This window comes from Muscardinus avellanarius (genome assembly GCF_963383645.1).
Source record: "Muscardinus avellanarius genome assembly, chromosome: 9".
NCBI lineage: Eukaryota > Metazoa > Chordata > Mammalia > Rodentia > Gliridae > Muscardinus > Muscardinus avellanarius.
The window spans coordinates 64,741,543-64,756,139 of NC_137795.1; the positions used below are offsets into that span (position 1 = coordinate 64,741,543).

General features: G+C 39.7%; 1 protein-coding gene across 1 annotated transcript in view; it reads right to left on the minus strand.

Moving 5' to 3' along the window:
• Window positions 1-582: 582 nt before the first annotated feature.
• CALCR (calcitonin receptor) overlaps window positions 583-14,597 on the minus strand; it is a gene marked incomplete at both ends in the record, with an annotated part of 38,065 nt that continues 24,050 nt past the window's right edge. Inside the window, 6 exons of the mRNA XM_080701203.1 lie at window positions 583-849; window positions 4,796-4,837; window positions 6,174-6,392; window positions 8,097-8,163; window positions 8,249-8,309; window positions 8,728-8,881. Of these exons, the coding sequence (XP_080557329.1) occupies window positions 583-849; window positions 4,796-4,837; window positions 6,174-6,392; window positions 8,097-8,163; window positions 8,249-8,309; window positions 8,728-8,881 (810 nt within the window). The remainder of the gene's footprint in view (window positions 850-4,795; window positions 4,838-6,173; window positions 6,393-8,096; window positions 8,164-8,248; window positions 8,310-8,727; window positions 8,882-14,597) is intronic.

Genomic DNA, 14,597 nt, shown 5'->3' on the forward strand with positions numbered 1-14,597 from the left:
CCACATTTCCTTTTCACTCAAAGCATTACATCTTCCTGCGCAATGCAGGTCTTTTCCCCACACACTTAGTCATCTTTACAGCATCTTGCAGAGGTCATGTGATTTGTGCAGTGAGGAACCACAGAATTGAAATAAAAACGTTAAAAATCAGATCCATAGCCAAATACGGAAGTATTCTAATTCAAAATCTAGAGTTAAAAAGAAAAAAATTGATAGTGATTTTAATTTTTCAAAGGTATAAATGGCTCAAGATTAACAAGGAGCACCCTGTATCTGAACTAGGTCAATTTCATTGAGCTTTCTCGGATACTTTGCTTGCATTCCTATGACATTTGTATCTCAGTCCTGGATGAATGATGGAGTTCACAAGTTGCAGTGGGAGACTCTATTCCTAGACTGTCTCCCAAAGCAATAGTACCAAGAATACTTTCTTCAAATTCACTATGGACAAATTCACTTAAAAGTCTTCACGAATGATATGCTCAGCTCCTGGGAGGATGGGAATCACTTGGAACGCATGATCTATCTTTCTCCCAGGAAATGACGGCTCAGTGATCACGATGCTGTGTGTTTGCTTCACATTCAAGCGGATGTTTCTTGCTCGATGACGTTCAGAGCGATGATCTCAGCACCCTCGTCGCCTTGGAGGCTGATGGGAAGATTCCTGGGCTCCTGGTGACAGATGAAAACGGGGAGTTCGCCCGCCTCAGCGGCAGCAGCTGCAGCGGCAGCGGCGGCGGCAGCAGCAGAGCGGGAGCGGCGGTTGGGGCGGGCAGGGGGGGCATCTCCCCAGCTGTGGAGCCACTGGATCTTGAACTGCACCCATTGGCGCTTCACGGTGGTTTGGACCTGGAACAGAAGGGGAAGCTTTGTTTTTATGGGATCGTCAGAAATGATCCAAGCAAAGTTTATGTGCTTGACTCTTGCAGCTTATCGGAGGTTACAGTAGGTCAAATTGTAATTGTGACCTAAGAGGCTGATACACACACACACACACACACACACACACACACACACACACACACACACGCTGTGGCCTTGGAATCTATTACCTTGGAAGAAGAGCGTAGAAATAGGAGAACTAAGCTCCTTGCCTAACCATGGCAAACGTGTTTACTATTTGGGGGCAAAGGTTTCTCCTTCAGCCACTGTATAGAAAACAAGTAGGAAAGGATGTAGGGAGAGTCCATTACAGACAGGAAGGAAATTATGAGTGAAGTGCTTGTAGTCCTGAGAAGAAAAGGTGAGAGGGAAAGTTAGAGAGGCACAAATGACCTTGTGTTTCCCCTTCCTGGTCCCGGGAAAACGAGAAGAGGAAAGTAAGGGATAATTTGCTTTCTTAGACACATCCCTTGATAGCAGGCCTTTCTTTTGATTCTGAGAGTGTAGTCCTGAAAACGAATAAGCCTATAAAAGAAGTCTTACATTTGCCCTGGCACCTCGTCCTACACTGTGACCACGCGGTGGAGTGGCAAAAGCTTTAGGATGTACTAAAGACAGATCCCAGGGTCTGCATAGTATGAAGAAAGGAGCTGGAGCTCCCAACCTCCTTACATGCTTGGAGGAAAAGCTGGCCAATCAAGGTAGGGTGAACAAGGAGGCTACGGACTGAAAAGATGGGTCCCTAAGGAGAGGGGGGCGACAAGAAGCTCCAGCAGCAGATGCTGGCATTAATTTTTGGTAGCCAGCTGCACTTCTGTACAAAAGCTTTTCAACTGACCACATTACTTTTCACAAAGTGACTTGTAAACCATTAGAGGCTAGAAGAATGAGCTCTTGAAAGCAAGATAAGTTACAGCAAATAAGTGAAGTTTACGTTTTTGCACACTCCAATTCATGATTGTTAAAATGAGATTTTTTTCTGATCATGTTTCTTTGATCTACACACTGTTTTATCTGCAACTCATGGGCAACTGCAAGAAACATGAAAGTGGTCAGAAATCTGGTGTACTGCTAGCACTCTCCATTCTAAGCTACTCCTGGGAAACAAACTGTGAATCTTCATGGCTGCAGTCTTCTTTTTGAGGTTCCTAAGATGCCCAATAATATGCTGATATGTGTGGATAATCAGTGTCCACGCACTGATATGTAAGTATGCTTGATACCTAAGGATACTTGAGTATCAAGTAGACATCTCCCGATTTCTACCTTATTCTAGAAAGTCCTTCCCCGATTCTACTCTACCTCGTCTGTATGATCCATTTTTGTGACAGCAATCACTGATCACATAGTGATAATGGGTCAAAATTAAAATCTCCACCTCACCATTGCCCAAATGATGTACTAGCCCCTAGATCTCTGCCAAAACTCAGTATTCAGCCAGGCAAAGTCCCATCAAAGCTCTATTTCAAGGCAGAGCTGGAAACAACTTCCTGCACATGCAAGTGCCCTGTCTACATTCAGTGTTGGAAGGTGATATGAACAGAGAATGCCCAGTGGAGACCCAGATGCCTGAAATCCACGGGTCTGTGATATTGTATTTGACACAGTATACAATTTCTATATTATTAGAAATGTCGCACTTGTACTTTCTTCCAGTAATAGAATCTTAATAAAAATGGATAAGATTTCTTTACTTCAAAAGACAGAAGGAGTATACTCAAATGAACTGGAGACACTTCAATGGTTAAGAGGACTCCTGGGTTTGCTTTCTAGGCCTGGCACTCCCAGCGACAATATTTACTGTGTCATAATTAAGGCACAATAAATATTTCAATATTCTTCCCTTACAAACGCATGCAATCCCCTTGTGCCTTTCAAGGCATGCCCCCTGATCAGATTTTTATATTAGCTTTCTTTTCATATTATTTTAGATGAAAAATTTTATTTTGCATGTCATCTGAAACAACTCAAAGGGCGTAGGTATATGTTCACAGAGTATTCGCTGGTGTGGTACAACACATGAGATGATTTCAGCCTTTTACTCATTTATTAGTTTCTTACTATAGAAAGAAAGAAAGAAAGAAAGAGAGAAAGAAAGAAAGAAGGGGTATAATCTAACAGGCACAACAAAAGGATGTCTCATTTCTATCTTAGGCTCCTTGTCCAAGCTCCTATCAAATGCACAATATATATTTGTTGAATGAAGGAATGAGCTGTTGGATGACAGGATAAAGGTAGTAAGTAATAAAAGGTACCAATGAAAAGGGAATAACAAAAACCTTGGCATGGTTGGATTGAAGATGGGTAAAAGGTTACAGAGCAAGATCATATTTTATCCGATCACTAAATATTTAACTAAAGACATAGTGAAAAGCAAATTAAGTGTCAGCTAATAATGGTTAGAAAGTGCTCCTAATTCCCAACAGGGAAATGATATGTTGACATCTTAACAAAGTATTTTGTTAATTTTAAATGTTCAAAGACACTTTTGCGTTTAAAGTTATGTGGCTCTAGAGAAAGAGGGTTCCGCTTTCCCAAAGCCTGAGGGAGGAATCACAGACACAGTTTAACTGAGATGTAGTTAACTTAATTGGGAACCAGAAAATCTGGGCTTCTGTGCTGGCTACCGTCACAACTCTGTTAATGACTTTGGGCAAGTCACATGATCTTCCTGGAGCTTAGGTTTCTCACTTGGAAAATGAGAGAGTTTATTCATGTTCACTGAAACCCTAGAAGTTCTCAGAGATGCAGCCCCACTATATGACATGCCCACCTACTTTCATGTTTTATAAATAGAATTCCCAGGCAAGATACTGTTGAAGGCTAAAACATCCTAGGAACATTGAACCATATAGATCTCTATATTCAGCTGATCTAAATAATCAAGTAAGAGACTATTTATTTGACAATCCTTTCTGAGTCTTAACTTCAAGGAGGTTTTTGAAAATGTTGAATAGTGGACTGACAGTACTCCAAGCACTGGAAAAGAGGGCGGGAAATAATACAAACTGGCTGGAGGCTGGAGGCCTCCAACAGCTTAGCACTTTCAGAAGGGAGAGGAACATGGATTTTTCCTCCATGAGAACTCAGAACGGCTTTCACTATTGCTGCTGGGGTTGCTGTCCAGCTCAGGATGCAATTTCAGGAAATCAAAATTAATCTGAGTATCTGGATCTTATCTGAAATTGAACTTTTGAGCCGTGCGTGGTGGTGTACACTTGTAATCCCAGCATTCGGGAGGCTGAGACAGGAGGATCGCAGTTCGCGGACAGCCTCAGCTACTACTTAGTGAGGCCTTCTGCAACTTAGTGAGACCCTGTTTCAAAATAAAGAATAAAAAATAGGGCAGGGGGTGTAGCTCGGAGCTCGAATGCCCCTGGGTTCTATCTCCAGACCCGTAAAAAAAAATGAAATTGGACCATATGTTCATAGGTAAGATTGAGCTTGGAGAGTGGAAAAGACACAATCCTGCTAATCACAAAATTCAGTGGTAGAGTACTTGCCTAGCAAGCATAGGGCATTGGGTTAAATCCTCAGTACCACACACACACACACACACACACACACACACACACACATACACACACTCTTCCCTTTAGTAGGATGTGGTGGAGCATACCTGAAATCTCAGTAGTTAGGAGGCTGAGAGAGGAGTACCACAGGTTTGAGGCCAGTCTTAGCAACTTAGTGAGGCTCAGCTTCAAAATAAAAAATAAATAGCTGGGTATAACTTAGAGTTAGAATGCTTCGGGGTTTCTCAGCATCAAAAAGAAAAAAAAAGAAGAAAAACCTTTTTGAGGTCACCTGTAGACATGAGGTCAAATGAAATGCATGCAGAGCCCTTTTGGAAACCATAAAATGATGGCTCTATAGAAATGGGTGATAGCATCATCGAAAATGTACTCATGCTTACCTGGTTGTTGCAGAAACAGTAGATGACCGCCACGAAGAATCCCTAAAAAGAGAAGGGAAAATTGAGTCAAAGTTATTTTTGTGTGCATTAAGTTGCTTCATAATCAATATAAATAGGTCGCCTGGAGGGGAATGTTTCACACTGAACTAGCATGTCAAGGCTTGATGAAGAATGAAGGCAAGAAAAGTAATTACCTCCCTCTCGTACTCAGTGCTACGCTACAATAATATTCCATGAGAAACAGATTTTTCTTGTTAGGAATCTATCATTTGGCAACTGGGACAGCTCTAGTAGATCTGGGTAATATACTGCTCCATTTAACGTGGAGATTTTTAGCAGAATATGTTGATTATAGAGGATTTGGAAAGAATTTTTGCTGTGCTTAATTTAAAAGCTGAGATCTTGTTGAATTCAGCAGTGAAATCTTTTATAAGCACGAGCATCCCAGTGTGTCTCTGTGGGCCTGTGTCTCATATTGTCACGGCAAACTAGTGCAGTACTGTTCCTATACCCAAGTTCATTCTCAAATAAAGACATGAACTGGGTAACCTACAAGGCCCTAGTTACTGTTCCGAATATTCCTTGTGCCCAAGCTTTACTTAGGGCCCAAACAAGTGCTAGGGCTATTCAAACAATCCCTGAAATTTAATAATAAAAAGAATTAATTTTGGCCTCTTGACATTAAGCCTTGGCAGTAGAAAATAAAACTAATTTAAAAATTATAGTTGAGAGAACAAAACTCTGGCCCAAGATTCTGTAGTAGAATTTCCCTCACCTGAGGACCCCCACCTTATTCTCAAATCAGTACACCTTCGGTGGGGAAGCTGTGCACCTGGGCTGAGTGGAAGAAGTGGGAGACAACCATTCTCTACAGTAATGCAGACCCTGAAGCACCCAGGACAGCTTCTGGAAGCCAGCGCCAATTCTCTCCTATGGGAGTAGATACCTGGCCATGACTTGCTTTTACAGTCACTGAACTGTCATGAAAGGATCCTTGGCTTTGGACTGACAAAGGGCAGGTGAGAGAATAGGAGGCGTGGACAGCTCTGTGGGCAGCTCACTTCTACTTGTACTTGAGAGTCAACATTTATGTATGAAAGGAAGGTCTGGAAAGGAAGGTCTGGCAAGTGTGTGTGTGTGTGTGTGTGTGTGTGTGTGTGTGTGTGTGTGTGACCAGCTGCCTGGGTAGGGCTGAGCTGAGGGTCTTGGAGGGTTGGGAAAGGAGAAGCATATACCTTAAAAACCCAATCTCCTTCAGAATTTTGGCTGGGCCTTTTGGGTCGAAGGCTGTGAGTTATGACATTTGACACCATGGGCTTTGGAGTTAGATCAATGAGCGGAACAAGCCCTTGGATAAATACACCTTTGGCTTCCTTACCTGGAAGTGAATCAGACAGTGCATGAAGTAATCGTAGATCTTCCCAAGCACCTTGTTGGAGGGCCTCCAGGGAAAGACGACAAACTGGATCCCCAGCAGGGGCACCAGGACCAAGGTCGCCTTCACAGCCTTCAGGTACATGAACAGCTCCGCCTCATGGGTCTCCCTCATCTTGGACACGAGCACGCGGACAATGTTGAGCAGAAAGAAGAAGTTGACCTGCACAGATGTGATATTTTGAGAAAATCATCCATATGGATTCCACTTAAAGACATCTACTGTCCCCAGGTCTGTGTATTCAGTGTGGGGAGCAGCTGTCACCTACACAGAACATGAGAGATTGCCTGAGAGTTCACACCAGTCCTCAGCATTCTCAAGGCTCCCAGTGTCCATATAACCCCGCCCTTTCCAGATCTGTATTCATTGCCTTTTCTCTTTCCTCTAAAAGTGAAAATATTTTCTCTGTACGTGTAAATGCATGACGTTCAACTCTAATGAGGGTATTTATTTTTTATATTTTTATAGATTTTTATGAAGGGGAGTTATAAATAACATCTTTAGGTCCTGCCATTTTGTCTTTTCACTCTCAAGATTTTCCCCTTATCCAGGACTACTTAAGTGAAAGAAAAATGAGGACCGAAAAATTTATCTGTAAAGTATGCACGCAGTGGAAAAAAAACTAATCTGGCCTTCTTTCATAAATAGCTTTATAAAAGAAAATAACCTCGTTGAGGAATTATTTGTAAATAAAGTGTGGATTTTAAGCATACATTTGAAAAGTTTAGACACATTTACGCACCTGTGTAACAAACACAGAGCATCTCCATCAAGCCAGAAAGTTCCCTCCTGTCCCTCTGCACTCAATACCCTCCAAGACCCACCTCGAGCAGCACTGGTTTCTGTTACCATAGACGTGTAGTTATCATAATCATGCACTCTTCTGTGTCTGGCTACTTTGGTTTAACATATTATCTATAAGATTCATTCACTTTATGCATATTAGCATCCCATTTATTTTTATTACTGAGTAGTACTTTATTATATGAACAATACCCATAATTTCTTTATTCATTTTCTAGCTGATAAAAAATGGAGTTTCTACTTTTCAACTATCATGAATAAAGATACTTAAGAAAATTTGTAGACAAGTCTTTTGCATGGACTGATATTTTCATTTATTTTGAATACATATGTAGTAGTAGAGTTTGGAGTTCAAACGGTGAGTGCATGTATAAGAACCAGCAAAACTGGGTTTCCAAAGGGTTCCCGTTGCTTTTCAACCTTAGGATACTTGTGATGGTGACTCATTTGAGTAGTGGTCCAGCCGGTGGTTCATTGTGGTTTGAGCCTTCATTTCCCTGGGCACGAATGAGGTTGAGTACCTTTTCATAAATTTATTGGTCTTTTATATGGCAATTCTCTTCTTTTACTTAAAAGTTTGCCTTTCTATTCTCTAAATACCATCTTAATTAAATGGAGTCAATTAATCAATCTCTCTCTGTATCCTGCTTTATAAATCTTTTCAGAACTCATGCTCTATCAAAAAGATAGTTACCTAAGGTGCCTTCTTGAGGTGCTATTGTTATGCTTTTCACATTTACACCTGCTGTTCACCTAGACTCTTTATTTGGTTGTTGTATCAAGTACACACTTTTTATATACACATATGTAATTATTAAACATATGTGCAATATATTTTCATTATAGAAGTCTTTAAAATAAGCTAAATTCTGTTGTTGTGTGTATAAAAATGAACTTATGGTAATTCCCCTAAAATAAAAAAAATTGTAAACTCAAATATAATTAAATTATATTGTATTAAATTATATTTAAAGTTAGAATACATGCATTACATAGAAGTATATTCACAAAAATCCCTCAGAGATAACACTGTTAACACTGGATTTTAAAGCCAATTCTTACCACTAGCGCCGCCATGACAGGGCCATGGATGATGTAGAGCAGGTAGGTATCCACGCTCATCCAGCAGCTGAAAAAGAGGGGGACATATGAATATCAATACAAACACATCTTATTCATGAGGGTAATAACTTAGAAACTGCCGTACTACTCACTTGTCGTTGAAGAACAGCGCCCGAGTGATAGCATGGATGGTGGTCGGCAGCAGTGGGAATCCTGAAGATGTAAAAAGTATAAATCACATTTGGTTTTGGGGTCATAAGCTATAGCCATGGTTGCATAGAAAACAGTAACATATTTGCAAAACTTGTGCAAATTTAGTGTGTCTGTCCAGATGCTCCCCTGCTGATTGTACAAAGGATCTTTGGTCAAGCAAGGTAAAAATGCTTCTGTTAGATCATGTGCTCCGGAGCTTGGTTAGGAGAGTCCAGATGATTAAAAGCCTTTCATTACCTCGCATAATGGGACACTATAACTTGCACTATCACTCTTACTACCATTGCTATGCCTTTGATGGTGATTTTTTTTTGGTGACTATTAAAATGTTTAAAATGTGAAATCCCCTTTTACTCTACATGTAAACATACAGACACAATTAAAAGTGACTCAGAACTCAGCTGGAGGGGATACATACCCCAGCCCAGGAGGTAATACCAGTACAGGGGGTGCTCGTTGGCAAAGACGCTCACTACAATGAGGGTATGAAGATAGACCCCCTCGCAAAGCATCCAGAAATAGTTGCAGGACATCATGTACTGGTGGAAGAAGTGCAGAATCTTGCAGATCACCTGCCAGAAAGAAATGAAGCTACTCAGTGGAACACACCAGCCAGACTCTGGCAGTGAACAGAGGGTTCCGTGTGAATGCGGGTCAAAGTAACTGCATGCAGCTTGCAAGGCAGATTCCCCAAGCAGCCATCAACATGCACCACATGTATCCACAAATCAAAGTGACAGTGTAAAAATCACAGGTATTACCTGTAAAGAGCCTCTTTGTTTTGTAATTTTTGTTTAAAGACACCTTATGTAATGTACATTATTAATTAATTCTCACTGAATACTTGTCCAACAGCATGGTAATTTCTATACAAAGAAACTTATCTGATATGTACATTTTCTCTGTAGGTATATTACATATTTAAAACAAATTTGGCAAAGGAGAATTAAAAATAATAGCCACATGTTTCTTAAAGCATCTACTCTATGAGCTTTATCAAGATGCATACTTTATTATTTATGATCTTTTGGTTGGTCAAAATGCTGGCTAAATTTCTTGCAGAAATTGTTTGTATATTTGTGTTTAATCCTAGGTTTTATTGATATCTAAGGTTACAAAGATAAAGTTCAATGTTTGCAATTGAAGTAGTCACCTTCTGGTGGGAAGGCAGATTAAAAAATAAGCAGGTGCAATGCTGTACAATTATTTCTAAAAGAGGGAAACTTTCTAGCCAACTTTAGCACTGTCAAAAATTATTTCCTGAGGTCTATTTCAAAGCCTATTACTTAAGTCAGAAGAGAATAAATAAAATAGTGAAGTTTGTGCTTTAAATAATCTACTCATTAACATTAATCTATAGCTATAGTTTGGGGTTCCTTTTTAAGGAATGGTTATGGGCTCAGATAAAGTCAGAACATAAGTACAGAGACAGATGTGAGGCTCCTTTTTCTGATTCTCTCTTTTCTGAAATCTATTTTCTTCATTTTTTGAGGGGCAGGGGCTGTAGTTGCCCTAATCTGTGAGAGTTTTTCCCAGCTAGGAACTACCTGGATATTTTGCTTTAAAACTACTTTAGATAACAAACCATTGGAATATAGACTCTGTAACATTATATAAGATTTACAGTGGTAGAGTAATCATATAGTAGACTTTAAGTAATTTCTTTTTCAAAAGTGTAGAATCATTATGGGGTTTGACATGAAAGAAAAGAGAAGAACAAAGAAGCAGGACAGGAAACTTATTCCATGACTATACCTTGGCATTTATCATCATCATTATTATTACCTATTATTGATTTGGTATTGAGGATTGAACTCAGGGGCATTCAACCTCTGAGCTATAACCCCAGCCATTTTTATATTTTGTTTTGAAATAGGATCTTGCTAGGTTGCTGAGAGTCTTGTTAAGTTGCCGAGGCTGATATCAAATGTGATCATTCTGTCTCCCCTTCCCAAGGAATGGGATTATAGGTGGGCACTACATTGCCCCTCAAATCCATAAAACACATTTATTAGCAATCAATTTGTTGTAGAGTATGGAGAGAGAAAATTCAGTCTCATTTCATTCACACTGACCTCTCATCTCAGGAACCCTGCTCAGTTAGTTACCTCTCTCAGAGTCCACGCTCTCCCTTGCATGGGGCTGGGCCAGAGGGTTTGGTTTCTCCTCTGGGGTTTATGCTTCAGTTCTGAGCACTGATCTGAACTGATCTTCCTATGACTACCTACAATTAAGCTCTGACATACTCTGTGACTCAGTTGTCCTGAACAAATGGAATTCAGAAGAAATTTTCATTGTTTTTCAGGACCTGGGACTCATTTGGCTTGGAAGTAAAAAGTGTTCAAGTCCCCAGTAAAAATTAATCTCCCTGTACTGTCCCTCTCAGTCCAAGATAAAAAGTTTAGAGAGCCATTTCTTTCTAGAAAAAGCCGAGAATCCTGTCAGCTTCTTTTAAGATACAACAAGAACAATGATTGTGATTCTGCCTCCTGACACTATGTGAAGTTCCTTGAGTGAACAGAAAGAACAAGAAAATGAAAATGGAGATATTATGGAAATGGAATGCTCAAATGACACACATGACAATGGGCAATTTTCACATCACTCAATAAACTTATTTATGCCATGAGTTATTCTGAGTTTAACTTTAAAAAGTAAAATAGAAGGGTATACATGATACGATTCCTACCCTTGGCCATACAGGAAAGAGTATGTCTAACCAAAACCTCTGAGAGAAAAAAAAAAGAACACTGACAACTTTGATGGGAAGGGACCACAAACCCAGAGACTCTCTGCTGAAGAGTGAGGACACTTTACTTTTTTTTCTTGCAATAAAATAAAAATTTTTAGAGAAGTAGTACAACAATATTTTGAAGGAAGCATCTTCCTTTTTCAAGCAATAACCTTTTCTTTATAATATATTCCCTTTAGAATCTGGGAGAAGAATTTTGCATCTCTTAATTACTGATTCTGGGCCTGGGAGTTGGGTCAATTTGAAAAATAACCCATGCCTCTGCCTTTACTTTGCTTGAGAGAGGAAATATCTTTAAAAGGGAATTATTCTGCTCTTCTTCAAAGGAGGCATATGACTGAATCACACATAGAAGAAGTGCCTGTAGACATGCTTTCCTTTAACTTGTAATAGTTTTCATGTTAGTTACAATTTCAGTAAATATTTGTAGGTTAATGATATCCAATAGCTTTTTTTCACAAATTTTCTTCTGTTGTGTTTCTCTCTCTCTCTCTCTCTCTCTCTCTCTCTCTCTCTCTCTCTCTCTCTCCCTTTTGTTTTCTTTCTTTTTTGTATTTTTTCTTAGGTAGAGTATCAATCTAATGCCTTTTGGATTGTCAGCTTCTTAAAAATATATTTCAAATTATTCATTTAAGGTAATTTTAAATATATGGTTCTGCATGAGACTTAATACGGTTCATGATATGATTCCCAGCCTCTGAATTCTATTTGTCTCTTTAGAAGTGAAGAAGCTTACTCCCATGAAAGATGGGGCTTAAGAAGAGGAACTAAGTCTTTCTAGTTCTTATTTATTTTCTATATTCAACTCAGTTACAATAGTAAAATTTCTTCTTTCTAGATACCCACATTTATAGTTTCAACTGCAATCCACTTAAGTAATCTTTTGGATGAGAAAAGACTCAAGAAATTGGGCTTTTATGAATGCACTCTGACAGAATATGCATTTTCAAGGTGAGACAATCAGAATTTCACTGTGTGTTTCTCTTGGCGAAATTAGTTAATCATATAAATATACCACGTAAAACATGCCTACATGGGAGTTCTTTGCTGCCTTTTCCTGAACTAATTTTGTTTGCCTGGAGAACATTTCTATGTTATTTGTATATGGAAGTTTTGATAAGAGATTTAACAAAAATTTCACTGAAAAGCAATGACTGTGTTCAAACAGGGAAAGTACTAAAAAAAAAACAAATACTTTAGTTCCTTTCCTCTGGGTGAAATGCATGCTTCACAATTTACAAACATGAATGTTTTTATTTTTTGTGGTACTGGTGATGGAACCCAAGGGCCTTCTACCTCTGAGTTATACCCACAGCCCTATTTTTTATTTTTTATTATTATTATTATTATTATTTTGTGGTACTGGGGTCCCTGGAAGCCCTTCTACCTCCGGGCTACACTCCCAGACCTATTTTTACATTTTTATTTGGAAACAGGTTCTCCTAAGCCAGGGCTCACGGCTGGCTTCGAATCTGCGCGATCCTCCTGTCTCTGCCTCCCAAGCGTGGGGATTACAAGCGTGTGCCACCACGCCCAGCTTATTCTTTATTTTGAAACAGGGTCTCACTGAGTTGCAGAGGGCCTCACTAAGTAGCTGAGGCTGATTTTGAACCTGTGCGATCCTCCTGTCTCAGCCTCCCATATTCTGGGATTACAAGTGTGCGCTTACATCTGGCTCAACAGTTAGTTTTTGACATTAGTCGTTTGGTTTGGGTATATAGCATTTACGTGTATTTGGCGAGAGGTATGTGCCTCCATATTTTGTCTTATGAAAAAAGTATATTTGGAAATGTGAGAGAGGACAGTGTGTTCTTACACTGTGACATCACTAGGTTTACTGTGTAAGTAAGCTGTTATTGGTGGTCTGTTTTAATTTTGTCTGGTCTAGAAGAAAGGAGGTTTCTCTTTTAGGCACACAGGAGAAAAATATCCAGATATTTTCTGCTTCATTCTCCATAAAAATATCTTCAAAATAGGTTAAAATATATGTCTAAATCCTACATGCTTGGTTGCAAGACACATGAAGTTGTTTTTGTGTGCCTGGTTCATCACTCAAGAGTGTGAAGGGCATAGCATAAGTAGATATTTTCCCAAAGTAATATAAAGAACATCAGCTTGAGGACTAAAATTTGAGTTTGGGGTGTTCAATCAATACTCAATTGTTGGCTAAAATTCTCTCTCTCAAAGGTTTATAACTTTTTTTTTCTTATAAAGTTTGCTCTTGCATAGCTAAAAGTAGCAAGTTTGTTAGGTTAAAAATATAACAGTGGGCAGATGCAAGCACTAGTGATGTCATAAAGATAAGCTTCTTTCCTTTTTTTTCCCCCAATATACTTTGAGGACACCTGATTTATGGGAGACGTGACCTTACCCCTCCAAACCAGAAGAAAGCTTTCTGTTCATTTCTCTGGCCTCTTTAAGCGCACACTCACATTCTCCAGGGAACTCAGCTCCATGGAGGCAGAGCCAAGTCCCTAAACACCCGCTTCTGGGCTTTATTAATGGTTCTAGGGAATAGAGCTGCAGGGCAGAACTGGGCTGACTCGGTAGTAGCCAGGAGGCAGCCTCTGCATCTTGACTGCAGGAGTGCCTAGGCATGTCTGCCCCTAAAACATCCTACAAGAGTGAAAGCATCCAGCAAGGATAACAAATGAGATCACAAAGAGTAATAAATAAAATAATAAATTTGCTGGATAAGCCAACTACAGAGATCTGGGGACATAGTCACAAGGTGAATAATCACTCACCTTGGCCTTGGGAAGCTTTATACTTCTTTGGGGCTCCAGAACAAACTCTCAGAACTAAGCAGGGGATGTTTGTGTTATTCTTATTTGATGGACAAGGTTAAATGGCTTCTATAATTTAGTAGAGACTTCAGAAACAGCCTAAATTTAGGCTATTTCAAGAAGATAGCAGTTCTAGCAGGATCTCACAATGAGTAAAACCCTGTTTACACTAAGAGCTGGGGAACAGGCTGGACGCATGAGTTTTGGTGTGAGGCCCCCAAAAGAGAGATGGAAGAGTTTAATTGCGATTTCATAATGCTTTCTAGTTTGACTGGACACTGCTCCCAGGTCAGTGTGGTTGATTATTCAAAAATCAAAGCGCTGTTTCCTGCCCTGGTTCCTACAGACAGAAATGTTCTCAGGGTTCCCAGACTTGATAGGAAATGGAAAGTCAAAGATTTGACTATTCTCTGCAGAGAGATGCTTAGTGAATTGCTTCTCCACCTAGTTTAAGCTTAGTAGGAGTTAGCGTCCCTTTGAACTGCAGTGGGCATGTCCAGTGATTGACAGTCATTGATTTAGAATTCTTAAGCCCATTGTTTTAAGAATATATCTTCTTAAATAAGTGAATAAAGACAACCAAGAGCACCATCCAGTAGAGAAGAGAGATGTGCGTGTGTGAGAGAGATCTGTGTTTGGTTGTACCTCTAAGTTCTCATGGTATGGAGGACCTGAGCCTTCACCGAGCCTCGGCCTCCCAGCTTTAAAAATGGGAATAATATCCACTCCTTTCTGGGGTCTTGCAAATAT